Source organism: Cimex lectularius, unplaced genomic scaffold, assembly GCF_000648675.2.
Source record: "Cimex lectularius strain Harlan isolate CLEC.00 unplaced genomic scaffold, Clec_2.1 scaffold166, whole genome shotgun sequence".
NCBI lineage: Eukaryota > Metazoa > Arthropoda > Insecta > Hemiptera > Cimicidae > Cimex > Cimex lectularius.
The window spans coordinates 552086-569089 of record NW_019392766.1 but is presented as its reverse complement, the minus strand read 5'-3'; the positions used below and the strand labels follow the sequence as shown (position 1 = coordinate 569089).

The 17004-nt window shown below is 36.8% G+C and overlaps 1 protein-coding gene across 1 annotated transcript in view; it reads right to left on the bottom strand.

Moving 5' to 3' along the window:
• Window positions 1–1307: 1307 nt before the first annotated feature.
• LOC106661548 (homeotic protein proboscipedia) overlaps window positions 1308–17004 on the bottom strand; it is a 108991-nt gene continuing 93294 nt past the window's right edge. The window contains exons 3-4 of the mRNA XM_014385036.2: window positions 5853–5995; window positions 1308–2888 (exon numbers count right to left, since the gene is read on the bottom strand). Of these exons, the coding sequence (XP_014240522.1) occupies window positions 1620–2888; window positions 5853–5995 (1412 nt within the window). The 3' untranslated portion in view covers window positions 1308–1619. The remainder of the gene's footprint in view (window positions 2889–5852; window positions 5996–17004) is intronic.

Genomic DNA, 17004 nt, shown 5'->3' with positions numbered 1-17004 from the left:
CATTCTGGCACTTCACTTAATGAAAGTTTGACGTTAACATATAATGAAATAAATTGACGCAAAACACATACTGCACAATCTAAAAAAATAGCTATAATAACAATTTAGGGCAAATGGTAATAATAAAGAACATTCTGTCATGTGAGATCATAATAAATTTTAAACTGTAAACTTACAAGTTGGATAAAGATGGAAACAAGCTTTCTGATGTAATAAAATGATCTAATCAATTGTTGACTATGTCGGTTGGAAGATGAGGTGTTTTACAGGAGGGTTTTAAAAGAGGTAAGGGAGACGGCTTTGCGGATTGGCAACAATTTCAGTACATGTTTGATGTTCCAACATATGTTGTTATTATGCGTGTTATTATTTTTATGACTATTTTTATTTACTGTCCTATACGATATATAGTTTATCTAATTTGTTAATTGTGTTTGAGTGTAGTTAACTAAATTTAGTGTTGAATAATTATTTTCTTGAAAATTTTCGTGAAATTTTGTTACTTACCGTAACCGACATATGCCGACATTTAGTTTTCTTCGTTTCTCAAATTTAAAGAAAATAACTGGCAAAATGAAGCAGACTTTTTCTTATCTTATTCTTGTAAAGAAATTGAAAAAAAAAAAGCATGATGAGTAATTCGAAATGGATTCAAGCCACGATTCCTTCATCGTGCGTTATGATGAATGGTCCACGATGACATGTACATATGCTCCCGACTTGTTGTTATCCATAAACCTCATTCACCCTCGCTCCTCCGACCCTCAAGGGCTGAATGGACAACGGGGAAAAAACCCGTCCCATCCCACACACAGTCGCCGCAACAGTGAGTTGTCACATCAATTAAACTGCAGTTTCATTTCCCTTTCCGCTTCGTCTGTTTTCTCAATTTTCTACAGACCGGATGAGGAGTAGGGATTTTATCTTTTGTTGTATTCCAAAACTGATTTAGATTCCTTTTTGCCGTTTTTTCAACCCATTTTTGATGTCGAAAAGGTTCAATATTGATTTCAAAAAATTTCCTTGGGAGGGAGAGTAATTAAAAACTATAATCGGTCGCAATTGTCTCTAAGTTTTAATGCCAAGTATATTCTTACAAGGTGTGTTTTTTTTTTAAATCTATCCGTACCCTAAAATGAGTATATATTTATATACAATACTTGCAGTGACAATAAACATACAAAATATTTCTTAATTTTTTTTATGTTATATCATATAATATATATTATAACAATCAATTTTTTTAATAATAAAAATTAAAACAATTTAGCCAAGCTTTTTATTTATGTACAAAATTGTACCTATGTACACAATTTTTGTTGAAAACAATTAAAAATCAACACAATTTAGAAATTAACAATAATCAATAACATCGATAATCGTAAAAACATTGATTTAAACTAATTAGTCCCGTTTGGTAAGATTTAATATTTTTTCGAGGGAGTAGTAAATACCAGGAGATGGGAGGGTTTATTCACATAATTTAAACACGATAGATTACAGTCAACAACTTTTTACACAAATTATTCACAACTATATAATCAATATGAGAGAGAAATCCAAAGGTTATCACAATCTGTACAAGTATTGCACTGGTGGCCCCGCGTCTATGAGATCTCTCAGCTGAGCTGGTAATACTCCGGTGCGAAATCGTTGGCGAAGTTGGTGAGGAAGTTGAAATCCGACGAAGAGTTGCTGTTTTCAGAAGGTTGCTGCGCGTTGGCCGGAGCCTGGTCGGGGTAAAAGTGGTGAATTGAATTGTAGTACTCGCCCGAGGAATCTGTCCTGACCGAATTGGGCGGAGTCATGACCGCTGCAGTAGGCTGCTGGTTCGCAGGAAACGGATCAGGCGATGAGACGCCGTAATGCGGTACCGAAGACGCCTCGCCTCCTTGGTGGTTCATCTCGTAATAACCACCTGGTGGTTTCCCCGGGCTGTATTCCACGTTTTGGTACGTCTCGAAGTACCCTTCAGCCGTTGTATGCATTTCGGACGAATTTTGATAATTCTGGTAGTAATTGTTATATTCCGGATCGTACTGGTAATTTCTTTGATAGTACTCTTGGCTGTATCCGTTGTACTGACAGTACTGCGGCGGGTATTGTTGGAAATTTCTAGGCCGCGGTGGGTGCATTCCGTTCGGCCGAGGGCTTTGCTGTCTATACTCGAAAACCCTCTGGTTGTATTCTCTTGGGTTGTACGTTTGCCTGTATTGCATCCGTTGAGGAGGAGAAGGAAAAGATGCGCTGTTCTTGCCCTGAGCGATCACAGGATTCGACATGTTTGGCAATATGGCAGTAACGGATGCCGTTGCAGTCGCTACCGCTGTTGCAGCCGTCGGTGAGCTCCTTCTAAAAGGAGGATCCGTCGTACCGACAGGGGTACCGGGCGTGGTCGCCGGCGTCAATGCTTTAATCCCAAGATCTGGAGATATTAACCTACTTCCCAAATTTTCTTTCCCTAGTTTTTTATTTCCAGGCGACGCGCACATCGTGATGCCCGATTCCGTTTTCACTACCACTTCACTGTGTCTTTTCCCTTGAAGTAGACCCGGCGAAGTCAGCACCCTGCTTTCGTTTGACCGCGAATCTTCTTCTAGCTTCTCGAACGAGCTCGTCGTACTCGTGACGCTGCTGGCTCCACTGCTTGCGTTGCTGTTGTTGTTGTAGGTTGAGTTATTATTGTTATTCCTTGACAAGTGTTCGCCAAGCATGCCAGGAGGGAGTTCGCAGTTCTGGCAGCTCTTTTTGCTCGAATCGTCATGAACCAGGATACCTTTGTCGCCTCCTTTTGCTTTGGCCGTCTCCTTTTCATCCCCGTCTTCACTTTGCTTACTCAAAGTCTGTCTTTTGTGCTTCATTCGCCTATTCTGAAACCACACTTTCACCTGAAAAAAAGCAAAAATAAATTATAAACAAAAATACTATTTTAAGAAAATAACAATAGTACCCAGAAACACTATTCGAGTAATCTTCATATTATAAATGCACAATAAAATTAAAGTAATAAAAGTTATTTTTTCAAGGTTGCATTGGAAAAAGGAAACAAGCGAGGATATGCAGACCAAAATGATATGAAATGACTATAAGGCTATTAAATCCAATTCACACTATCTCTTTTTCTACGGTGTCTTCTACTCTGGACATCATTTTCAAATTAATTTGTAATCTTTAATTTTTTTTTCATAAGTAAACCGTTTGTTTCGGTAGGATAAGGTTTAAATTTTATGGCAACTGCCTTGAGTAAAAACCACCTATTCTTTTTTTTCTCTCCAGCTTCTAGCGATGGGCAGTGGCTGTGAAGTGAGCCCATCTGCCCACTCCATCAGAGATGCACATCTGGGTGAAACAATCTCGGTAATTACAGCAAGTGTGGGACTGGGAGCAAGAATGCTTCCTTCCTCGGCGACCTTTGTTAACCGGGGAAAACCGAAAACATCTCAAAAGGGAATCTTTTCTGGAATAAGTTTCCATAAAAATAGAATAATAAGTACTAACTTAATTTTTTTATAGTCATGTTATGCAAAAACCATCGTATTTTTAGTACAATTATTTTGTTTGAGAACAGTACTTTATATACTGAAAAATATAGCAATAATCTTTATTGGATAACTTACAAGCTGAAAGCCGGAATAAAATATATTTCAAAGTTACAGTAAATTTCTATTTTATGATTTTGATTTGTTTCCGTTGATCTTCCTAATATTAAAATCAGTGATGATAAAAGATAAGAATCGCGTGGACCTTCCACGAAAATAAAATAGTCGCTTCGAGCACTTATAAGTAAGTGTAAAAAAATATTTATGATAGGATGCTATTAGGCTAAAAGGGTTGTAACGTAATACGTGAGAGGGTGCAGTTCCCTACTGAAATATGTAGAAAGGACGACTTAATTAACTAATAACTTATGGAAAAAAACGAACTGTGCGCGTGAACATTTCTATTAGAAAAAACCCGATTAGAATATCGTGACGTGTTGACTTTAAAATAGAGAGATGCCTCTATCAAATGAGATCGTGACAAAGTTATAAGGTTAACTTCCGGTGAAAAAGTTCATAAACATAAAATCTTAAATATGTGAATTAAGAATTTACAGCTTTATTTCTACAAACAAAATTACTGGATAATATGCCTACTCAATTCCTTAAAATTATCCATTAAATGTTGTTTAAAAAATCCATCATGCTAGTTTTTAAGAGTTCAAATATATTAAATAGTAGCTGTGAGTTCAAAGATAAGTTCTAATATCTATGAGTTAAGCTAGAATTCTAAATTTTAAGATAAATAACAAAATTGTAGAAATCTGGACGATCATGATTCTCACAAGGTGAAGCCGCTGCTAGTAGATCCCGCGGTCATGTGTGAAATTTTTTTCCGACCCCTAATGGAACCGGTGGCTGCAATGAAAATTGACGCGGCACTCATCAATGGATGAAAAATGAAAAGAAAATGATTCGATAGAAGAACAGCGGCTAACCGAGGGCTTAAAGTCGAAGGTCGTGGGTTCAAGTCCCGCTCGGGACACTAATTTCTCTTCTTCACCGTCTCTGCATAAAAATTTAAATATTTAAGATTACTTAAGATAGTTATATCCAAATAACTTTAAAATAGGTCGCAATCTTGACAGTAAGAACTGAATTCGTGATTCAGATTATTGTGGAATTTTTTAAATTATACTTTTAACAAATCTAATGATATAAAAAATATATTATTGCTTTGACGTACATACGATAAAAAGAAGAATAATATTTTTGGTTTAGCAATGGAATTTCATGGCTACTTGACGGAAAGTAAACAAAATTGTAAGGGTGTGTTTTGTAACTTTACCAGACCACATCTCACGATTTCTGAATAATTATCGATTAACGGTCACTAATCACCACACGTTAATAAAATTATTAAGAGACCTCAATTTCAGTTTATTTAAGGCTCTTGTGTTTTACTGAAGGAGTCTCCAGGTCAATTGATTTTCTTTACAGATTATGTCTTCTTAAAAATGGGTCGTCCTTTTATGAACAGGGTCGCTATCTACCTATATGTATTAATTTTCTCCATGGAATTTGTGTAATTTGAATATTTCCTATGACACTGGTACCCAAGATGTCATTAAACGCTTTCAGTAAAAATATTTCCAGTAAAAGTTGATACTTTTACTATATAAGTTTAATAAATTTCGTATGCCATTATTTTCCAGTAAAAGTTGGAAATAAGGTAGTGCCATGTACACATCCTTAGTATCTCTTGCTTTAATTTTGTAAACAGACGAAAAAAAAAGTCACTCACTCTTTTCTTTATTGTAACAATTCGTTTACTATTTCACTCCCAGAGAAAAAAGAGAGAGAGAAAGAGAGAGAGAAAGAGAGAGAGAAAGAGAGAGAGAAAGAGAGAGAGTGAGAGAGAGAGAGAGAGAGAGAGAGAGAGAGAGAGCGTGAGAGAGAATGGTTAATTATTATTTTTTAATATTTGTCATATGTTCTATCTTTTGGAGACCAAGAAAGATTGAGAGAGCAGACAGACAGACAGAAAAATCAGACAAATTACTGAATCATTTTAAGGTTTAAGACGTATGTCAAAAGAAAAAACAAATCTAATCAAAATTTCGTATAAAGCAAAGGAGCTCTCGTCTCTCAACTCCCGCGGGGTGGAATTCGAGAATAGATTTGTATTCTGTTTTGTCGCCAGGTTTGTTTGGCCAGGATCACAATCCAATAAATGTATGCGAAAGGGTGGAACAGGGGGGCGAGGGTATCTCTCCAGTTTCTCTGGATGGTGGGAGGTGGGTTGAACGGGGGCGGCGTGGCCGGACAGCGCGGGGGCGGCTATCAAATTTGCGCAAGTCTGAGAGGCGGTACCTGTCGCTCGGTGAGGTCCAGGGAGGCGGCGATCTCTATCCTTCTCGGCCTGCACAGGTACTTGTTGAAATGGAATTCCTTCTCCAGCTCCAGGAGTTGGGTATTGGTGTACGCGGTTCTCAGTCTTCTGGGTAGTCCATTCTCTGTAACAATGTAAAAAAAATTTCATTGTCAACACAAAAACAACTTTTTAAGTCGTACAAAATGTTTTATAAAATATTAGGTATAGACTATGATTGAGAAATTTCAATTTTCTTCTCCATTTTATATTTATAATCGTTGGATGTCGCGGACAACGGATAGAACAGCTTTACAATACATTTTTCTATATTATTTTTAATTAAAATTTCATGGGTTATGGGGATTCGAACTCAGAACTAGCCTGATTAATACGAGTCGGACGGCTTGACCACGCGGCCACCGCGGTGGTGGACTTTGGTGGGATGAGTAACTTCGTAGACAAAAAAAAATTTTAAGTGGTAATTTCAAACATAAAATCAAGGGATGATTTTTTCGAGCAATTGCTGATTGAGCGGTTTCAATAAGGAAGTTGTTTGAATGCTTGATTGAACTCCAGACTTCTATTCCTTAGTCTATATATNGTGCCGTGTCAATTTCTTTCAATTGCGGCCACCGGTCCCCTTAGGCGTCAGAAAAAGTCCAGAGGCGACGGTGGGGATCGAACCCACGACCGCGGGATCTACTAGCCGAGAATCTGACGCCTTAACCACTCGGCTACCGCGCCCCCCTAGTCTATATTAGTTTTAGTATTCAGCTGGACAGAGATAAACTGGATCGTTTGTCCAATAATGAGAGAATTTTCTATTGTTTTATTAGTTATTTTCATTTAACTCTTGTGAGCTGTAGGAAACGGAAACATTATAAAAGTATAATGAGGCCTAATAATCCTGAAAATGTCTAAGGTTATATGGGTGGATTTGTTTGGCATGTAATGTTTACCTTTCTTTCACCAAGATCCCATAGTATGAGATGGTGAAGGTTTCGATAGAAAAGAACAGAACAGAAATGCTGAATCGTCTGCGAAGGTATACAAGTATGATGATATGTGTATGAGATGTAATGTCAGCTGTGTATACTTGATACAGTATGGTGACCCTCACGCTGCCCTGAGGAACACCAAGTTGGATAAATAAGCAGAGACCCTTTAACGATTTGAGAAAACTGGTCACTCAGGTAGCAGTGAAGTATGAGATAAACCAAGGGGTCCGAGATAATACCTACGACGATAGACACTGTCGGACTTTAGATGAAGTTGAAGGAAAAACAATATTTTGGGAATATCGCACCTTAACTGTTCTGGAAGGAGAAGTATGGGGCCAGTACACCTCCCTGAAGAAAACCAGTATGCATAAGCTAATACGCAGAGAGCGTTCAATGGCTCGAAAAAATTAGTCAGTGAGGCAGCTGAGAAATATGATATATTAGGAGGAGAGAAGGATGTCTTTTAGCATGAAATGCAAGCCCGAGTGCTAAACTTCATCCAAAACTTATGTTTTGGCAAGAAAGGCTCTAAAACAGATCTGCACTAACTCAAAACAGGAGGAGATAATGTCTAATTGTAAGACGCGATGACATTGTTAATGGATTGATCGGCAGTCGTGACGTTAATTTTAACTAATTATTCTTTTAATGTAAGGTCTTGATTGAAAAAAAGTCAATGAAAAATGGTAAAAAGAGGGAAAATTCGAAAGATTGAATGTTGAGATGGGGAGTTGGTGTACGAATGAATCGAAGTCTCGATAGCTCAAGTGATTAGAGCAGCGGCGTATTGAGCCGAAGGTCGTGAGTTCGAAATCAGTTCGTGATACTAACTTTTTCATCTCAACCAAAACCTTAAATAACCAGAATAATTAATTGAAACGAGTAATTTGGTCAATTAGACCAGGTGATACAGGTTTCTAGATGATAAATCAAGATCGATGTTACTCGAGAAAGGCAAGGTGCAAAGGTAAAGGTGGTGTGTAAAACATGGACTGTCAGGTGTGTTTACTTGACATTGGGGCAAGTAGGATATCCATAGAGACAGAATTCAATGGCTCGGAAATATTGGTAAGATAGCTGTGAATATGAGATAGTAGAAGGAAAAGTCGTCCTGCCCGTGAGCCTGAACTACAAGTCGGAGAGCAAAACTCTGCCAAAAGTTAAGGAAAGGCAAAAAAAAATTGCCCCAACGTAGGAGGATTTAACGCCTGCAACGCGCGGACAGTGTTGTATAGTTGCAGAAAGTTGTGGAAACGCCGAAGATAAGGTTAATCGTTTAAGAATTGACGTGGAATATCAGTTGTGTACAGTAAATATAGTCTGGGGGCCATATTAATATACAAAATCCAAGTAAATGTTGATGGAAGCGCTGGAGGGTAAAGTTGGAGTTTTTGGATTTAGAAGTATTTGCCGTTTTGCGAACCACTGCTCTCCGTACATATCAGTGAACTATGACAGGATCAGGATTTGATAATGTTATGGTGGTGTCATAAATTTGAGAATTGTACTGTCAGAATGAAACGGAATATCGGAAGTGAGTGGTACACCTATGCACAAGGTGGGAAAAAGGAGGCAAAAAGGAGGGAAATTCAAAAGGTGCGGTTGAGATGGGAAGTTAGTGTCCGAGTGGATCGAGGTCACGATAGCTCAAGTGGGTTCGAATCCCGCTCGTGCCATTGACTTTTTTATCTCAACTAAAAACCTTAATTAATTGTAATATATTAATTTGTCAAGCGGACCACGAAATTAGTGAACCTATGCACAAGGGAGAATCCAACCAAAACTCTTAAGTGTCAGACATTTGAAAATTAAAATGTGTATTAAAAGTAGGATGTCCTTCAACTTCCAGATTAAACCCTAATGCAAGACTTAATAATAGCTTGTTCCATATCGAAACGTCTCCCAGAAGGTCTATTTCTTCCCCAGAGATGAAGAAATAAGACGATAGTACTTATTTATAGTTGAATTCCTCACTTCAATGCTGTAAGCCCATAGGCTTTGATGTGACTTTTGTCATGAATCTCTTGTCAGCTAGACGTTCAATTAGTTGATAGGGTCGGTTCGCTTCTCTTGTTTTAAGCCGTGTATAAGTTTTCAGGTGAATCGCTTAAGGCAGACCAAGATAATGTAAGATTTTTTTGTTTGGAAAAGGAATAAAGTTGTAACATTGCAACTGGTGTTCCGGAGGTTAAAGTTCATGCTTTTCACTTAATAGGCATGCAGTTATATGTGCCATTTTGTAAAACATTGATTTAAGGAGTTTGCGAGAATCGTTGTGGCAGAAGTGGTTATCAATGGAACCAGGACAGTAACATGCGGAACACCTGCAGCGACCTTACATGAAGAAAGATCCAACGCAAATTCACGTTTAGTCATATGTAGGATTAGAGGATTAAAATATGTGTAAAGGATAGATGCATTAAAGCTTTCAGAGTAAATCATTATGCCAGACTTGATCGAAAGTTTGTTCCACATAGAGAAAAGCCCCCGAACAGCACTCCTTGTTGAAAGAGGGATTTTAAAGTTGATGCTCTAGTAATAAATAATAATAAATTTTATAAGTTTTTGCTGTTGTGATCTATTGATTTTAAAATAAGAGAACCTGTCGAAGACAGCTAGTCAATCAAATCTTTTTCACAGAGATATTAAATCGTACCCTCCAAGTGCTCAATAGGGAGGTCTGCATATATCTGCATAAATCGGAGAGGTTGCGCAAGAGAACAAGAATGAAAAATGAAGAGTTCGTATGTCAGGTCTGTTGGCTTCTCCCGTCCATTTGTCAAGGCGCGGCGAGTCTCCGAATCATTTTTAACCCCCACGCCCCGCAGTTTTTCTTTGCGAAGGAACTCACCCCCGACTCCTTTCTTGCCTGCATCCCATGGATATTGAAAACAATGTCTGCGAAAGGGAGGGATGAAGGGAAAAAGAAGGCATCATGCAAAAAGCCGCTCGCGGATTGATGTGCCCTTTATGCCCTGTGTATTAGACAAGGGTGGAGGAGCCCTCCTATATTAAATTCACCTGCGACAGTTGGCTTCTCAAGGGAAAGGGACTTTGTCATATGACAGATGGAATAATATTTTGACAGTGTTATTCGCTTCTCTCGTCCTCCTGTTCTTGGAGATGAAAACTTATCCAATAAGGTGTCCTCGCTCCCTCTCGCTCATCCGATCCCTCACGGCAAAATGACGTCACGTGTGCCTCTCCCTTCGTTCAATTCAAAGTCGTAATTAACGTAAACTTTCCAGGTAATTTAGATTTCATGACTTAACTCAAGCAGGCCTTTCTTCTCAAAAAAGACAATTTAAATCGTCAGTTATAACGGTAGATAACTATTAAACTTGGGAAAAACTTCGATCCTATTTTTCAAAATTCGACGTTTATCCTCTTTGATTAATTGACGAACCAACTGGCGTCAGTAGCAGGGCTGTGGATGGAAAAAATAAAATACTTCTTCTTTCTCGTTCATAGCAGATGGCGTTTGTCGAATTCGTTTTTCCCGTTTTTTTTGTCCTGTCCTTTGCGACAGATGAGGTACAACATGAAAGATACTTCAAATTGTCTAAAACTCATTAAGTTGCTGATGCTTGTCATTAATGGTGCTCGGGCTTCGAATTATCGGGAAACTTATATGTTCAAATATAAAAACATTTTACCCGGAAAAACCCAAGAAAAACCTTTACCATCAGACTTTTCTTCCTTCTATGTAGTTATTCAGAATAGCACTTTCATATATCAAGTTAAAAGATGAAAAACGAGCAAAATTTGTGAACCCAGACACAAAAGGACGTGTAAGGCAAGAACGATGGCCATACTGTTGAAAGAATTTAGCTCATCTAGCTTAGATACTAATAGCTTTTATGAGAGACAAGTATTGATGTGTCACAGGCAAAGGTGAAAATGAAAAGTTTAGAGTGAGTGGGAAGATCAGCCGTGTAAGTGAATATAGGAGAAGAGCGAGTACGCTACCGTGCGGAACACCAGCTAGAATTGTCAAAGGAAGGAAAAAGAATGACTATAAAGTACAAGGAAGGATATCCTGAGCTTCCATAGAAGTACCAAGGCATGTCAAATGTCACAAAAATGTACAGGCAGACACACGGTTGTCTTGTATTTGTCGTCTTTCCTTGTGGCACTCCTGCGCTGACAGGAGGAATAAGATTATCTTTTGTTAACAGGAAAAGAACGATCGGAGAGATACGATTTAAAGACGAGGTCGTAGGTCGTGGGTAGAATGTTCTTAAACTTGCACAGTATATGTCATATGTCTGATATATATTGTCTACAACGCAATGTCCATGATGAACGGTTGAGTGGCCGAACTGATGTTTTTATCGAATCTTGTCGATTATCGACAAAAGAATGGTCTGTAAGATCTAGGAAAGTGAGTTAGTATGTTTTATTTAAGAATAATCGTTACAGAAAAGAATTTCCAACGGTGATTCAGTGCGTAGTGCGTGGGACAACGTTGAATAGCTAGGTTAGCTATGTTATGAAGATTGTTATTTTTTAGGGAGTTGAGGATTGTAGAAGTACATAATAAGTTCGGATCTATGACTTTTTGGTTACAGCGAAATAAGGAACTTTTATAGCAGAAGTTGAAAAAGATTATAGTTTGTATTTAAAAATAAATAAATAGCATGATGCCTCATTGACTAATAAACTGGTAGAATGACAGACAATATACATGCTAAAGAGAGACCCGAGAGAAAAACTGAGATAGACAGATAGCGAGAGAGAGAGAGAGATAGAGAGACAGAGAGATAGAGAGACAGAGAGATAGATAGATAGATAGATGGATGGATAGATAGATAGATANAGAGAGAGAGAGAGAGAGAGAGAGAGAGAGAGAGAGAGAGAGAGAGAGAGAGAGAGAGAGAGAGAGAGAATGAATGAATTATTTAATGCCAAATACTGACCAATCATACATTCAACGTCATAATTTTATATACTACAAATAATATATATATACATTTTTTCTCATTTGTTTCTCTCATTCTAAATTAATTTGTGTTATATACATATAATTCAAAATTATACTACGTCAATCTTAGGCAAAAAAATAGATTTAAAACGAATAATTGGATATAAGATTAAAAAAATGAGAGAGAACATAAATAAAGAAAGAACGAAGAAAAGGAAGAGAGAGAGATGTGAGAGACAGTTTATTGTTTTGCTAAAAATGTAGTATGTAATAAGAGAAAGAAAATGTTTTTTGTTCATATCATAAAAAAATTGTTTTTGAAAAATCTGTGCAGTTTACAGACTTGCAGGAGCCATGCACCCTGACAGACTGAAGTAAGAAGAAGAAACAGAGAGAAAAAATGAGGGAGGGAGAAGGAGAGAGAAGAAACAAGAGAATGAAAAAGACAGAGATGGAGGGTTTTAGGGAGAAAGAGAAAAAAAGAGAATGAGAGGAGAGGATGGGAAAGACATTTGTTTTACAAAATATTGTGCGAACAAAAGAAAGAAAATGTTTTGTTTTTTTATTCATATCACAATAAAAAAATTTTAGTTTTGAAAAACTACACAGCTTGCTGACTCGCAGGAGTCATGTTCCCTGACAGACTGAGGCGAAATCAGGGAGAGAGAGAAGAATAAACGGAAAGAAAAAGGAGGGAGAAGGAGACAGAAAGAGTGATAGTGAGAGAGGCAAAGAAGAAAAAGATAGAGATAGTGAGTTTTAGGGAAAGAGGAAGAAAGAAAGAGAGAGAGAGAGAAAGAGAGAGAGAGAGAGAGAGAGAGAGAGAGAGAGAGAGATGTTGATTTCGCAATATTGATATATGCAGGTGATTAATTATTATTTTTTAATATGTATTCTCTGTTCTACCCCTTTAGTCATATTGTTTTAGATTAATGTAAATCCATTTAACGTATTTATTAAATTTCTATATATGTTATATTCTATTTGGAGAAACATTGTTTCTTTTGGGGCAAGGTCTTTCATTCAGGTGGCTCTGTTTAAAAATTAGAGAGTAGGCAAGTCATTTTTTTGATGTAAGACGATGAAGAAAAGAAAAATACAGACGGGATTTTTTCCCAGCAATATTTTTCCCCCCGTTCACGGACTAATGTTAATCCAAGACGGTACATATTTTCATTACGCAGCACCGCCAGATAACTCTGCCCCTAATGAAAATCCCGTTGTAAGTGGCGGCGGTACAAGGGCGGCCGGGAGGAGTATTATTTCCAGTAGTTGATATTCAAGGGCTGCGTTTTCATCAAGGCCCTGAAACTTCATTACTCAAGTCTTTGGAAACAAGGCCTGCCGGGTAGACGAGCGAGGGGGTTGAAATGACGCGAGGGTTGAACACGAGAGGACGAGGACTCAAATCCGTAGACCGTGTCCACCCTTTTCTTCCTCCTCGGTGATAAATGAACCCGCCGCTCTGGGAAGAAAATTCTTTTTAAGGTAGATTGTCTCGAAACTGGAGAGGGGGTGAAATTATTTAATATTAACAAACCAATTATGGAGATTGAGCTTGATGTTGAGAAAAAAAGGGTCCGGATTTGGATATTTTTTTCTTCGCTCAACTCTGAAAAACACGAGGCCAAGCTGTTTAAAAAATTAAATTACCTTTTAAGCAAATCTCAATCAAAAATAATTTGTTTATAATTAAGATTTTCATACTTGGAATCGTCATGTTAAATTTATTACTCAGAATTTTTCATATTACAATAAGCAATAAACATAAGAACCATAAAACAGTACTTCTTGCCTGTAATAAAACATAATGGGATGTGAGTGTACAATTAATTAATAACTTCATGTTGGTTATTTTAGACTACCTATCCACGCAGGGTTGGTCTGTCACATGCGTTTATGCATTTCGCCATTTTCAGTGTGTCTTTTAATTTCTGTGAAGTCAAGTCTCTCGTGAAGAGTGAGGTACGTGTGTCGGAATGATCTTGGTTTGTAAATTCTGTTGAAGAATTATGTCTGGGTTTTTACTGTTCCGGTTGGTATTTGTGATTTTGAATTTACGATGAATTCTTAACTTGAAATCGTTGGCGGAAACTATGACCAAATTTAAGTGCTGTTATCTTACTTTTACTTTATCTTGGTTATTCAGATGACTTCAATAATAATTTTACTGTATTTCTGTCAAATTTGTTGATGAGGGAATACTACGTAAAAAACTCTGCCTAACGAACTTTCTCCTTCTACAGAAGGTGCTGGACCTGCCTACTGGAGGCTTATAGACAAATGATGAGCTGGCTTCTCTGATGTTTCTGATGCATCGGTTGTACTTAGGACGGCCGGTTGTTAAAAACCCTTAACTTACGTGTTTGTGCTTATAAAGCAATGATGTGTAAGTGCAAGAGGAAATCAGGCTCAGAGTATAGTAGACATATATCATTCGATTGATCAGGTTCAGCCTAACTTCTTGAAAAGTTGAATGTCATGCAGTACAGACCAATAGGTCCACAGGGCTAGGTGTGGTAGAAAGATTCTCATCACAAACTACACTAAACAATGGCCGTTTTTCCACGTGTTCTTATTCTTACTTAGACCAGTTGTTTTAGACTGAGGAAATTTCAAGTTCACAGTTCAAAACATTCTTTCTCTTCATAGCAAATACGTATTAGATACTTCTGTTTGTCTATCTATTCCTATGTCCATCTATTTATATCTTGTTATTTTTTATCTATCCTAGTTCTTTAATGTATTATTTCCTAAACTCTCTTTCCCCATCCTCCTCTCTCTCATTTTAATCTCCCTCTCTCTCTCTTTCATTCTCTTTTTCTCTCTCATTCTATGTTTATCTATATATCTTGAAAGCTAATCATTAAATAATTATGAGATAAATAAATAATTATTTATATAGGCTTGTAATTTGCGACTGTATGTGATATTCTTGTAGTGTGAAATGTTGTATTTTTTATTTAGATTTTCACATTTTGTCCCACTTATTTTTTTACAGGATTAATTTAGGTGCTTAGACTCAAATAATTATTTTTGCGGTTAACACTTCAAACGTCAAGCTACAAGTTAAACCTTCTCAAAACGTATGGGTTTTATACAGAACGGCAGGGCAATTTTGTTTGGTCATTTTGATAACTAAAACAATATTTATGCAAAAATGTTTATCTATTTTACAATAGAAGAAGAAATTGATGAAAGTGAAACTTGATTTCTTATTAAAGTAAATACACTACTTACTAATTAAAATTAAAGTATTAAATATCTTTAAAAAGTATTAAATATCTAAATAACGAGGCTACCATAATATATAGTCAATATTTGCTTAATGGTCATATTTGACCATATTAATTATTCCAATTAATTATTATTTTTATCTAATGTTTTTGGTTGAGATGAAAAATTAATGTCAAGAGCAGGATTCGAACACACGACCTTAGTACCTATAGCTCAAATGGTTAGAGAAGCGGCGTATTGCGCCGAAGGTCGTGGGTTCGAATCCCGCTCGTGACACTAATTTTTCATCTTAAACAAAAAACGTAGATAAAAAGAATAATTAATTAGAATAAATATATACTATTGTGACTATTGATGTATTATTGATTTGTAATAATTCATTATAGAGTACCTTGTGATTTTGTAAATTTTATTTGGAACATAACGTTCTTGTTATAATTAATTTTAATATTAATTTTTTAATGGAGTAAGACTTGTCATGTATAAAAATGAAACATTTAAATCATTATGACCACCATGATAATTTTTACAATTTATGAACTACTTTTTTGAAATGAGCCTAGATATGCCATTTCTCATTCTTGTTATAATTAATTTTAATATTAATTTTTTAATTCATATTAGGCAAGTAAAAAAGGCCACGTATAAAAATTAGCTATTTATATCTTTCTGACCACCATGATAATTTTTTTAAATTTATGAGCTACTTTGTTGAAATCAGCGTTAATATGCCAATTCTCGCTGATCGAAATTACATCCCGACAAACCAGTGAAGATTACTAAATGACAAAGCGCATCTGACAGGCAACAAACATAGGCAGACGGGGTTCTGCAAATTTTCATTTACTTTCGAAATATTCCATTTTTAGAAATAGCCTGGATTCGATATTCTTGATCGAGACTATTAGCAGACCCATCAGCAGAACCTTCTCGCTAATGTTTCCTCGATCTCGTCACTACTCGGTAGAACGAGACGTGCTCAGCCAGACTAAGGAGCGTCCCCTTGTATTACGCATCCCTCCATTTCATCTGTTTTCTTCCATCAGTTGAATTATTATTAAAATATGCAAATATCTCTCGTGGAAATGGTCGGAGGAGGGGTGAAACGGGGCCAAGGGCTGTGTCGGGTAAATGATATATTAATCCTCCCTCGCTAACAGACACAATACTATCGCTGAAATTAATGTCTTTTTAAATGATACTATATTTCTACAAATTAAGGTAGACAAGGGAAGACAATTTGGGTTGAATTTTACTTTTTTGAAAAATAACCAGAGTGCGAATTAACTCTTTTACTTCTAATACTTTTAACAGATCAATTCACCAAGGATAAAGAAGTCTTCAGGTGTATTTTTTGTTTGATTCGACACGTAATATTAAGTGAATGTCAACATTTTATGTTTGCCAAGATTCATGTTTCAGTTCAGTTAGCTGATTAAAGACACACGCGCGGCATAAACACAAGGGGGTCGCCGATGAAAAAATAAAAGGGTGATTTACAGACGGTAAAAACTGCGAGGGTGCCCTTCTCCATGGGTGGGTAGCGAAAGGGCTCCCTTATCCAGCAAGGGGGTTACAATTTCCGATCGTCCAATTCATTAGGAGCCGTGATTGATGTTTGTCACCTACGCAGTCTTAAAAAAATTATTGATAAATAGAAAGCCATCAGTGAGTTGATCGTCATCGACCTTAGACGGGGTCTGTAATCTTTGAAATGAATAACTGACAAAACCGGGTTCTTTCGGACGGCTGGAGGTATTTAGCCATTCACTATTGGGTCAGGGTGATTTCCATGTAGGCAAGTGTTACTTTTACAAGGTCGTTAAAGGTATGAAAAAGTATAATATTTTTGCTTAATTTCAAAATAAACCCAAAAAAAGTACTTCAAAAAATTACTTTTACAAAGAAAACAAAAAGAAGTAAGGTAATTTCCGTCATACAGAAGGACTTAACGTCAAACTTTTGGGTGTCGAGAACGACGGGTCATAT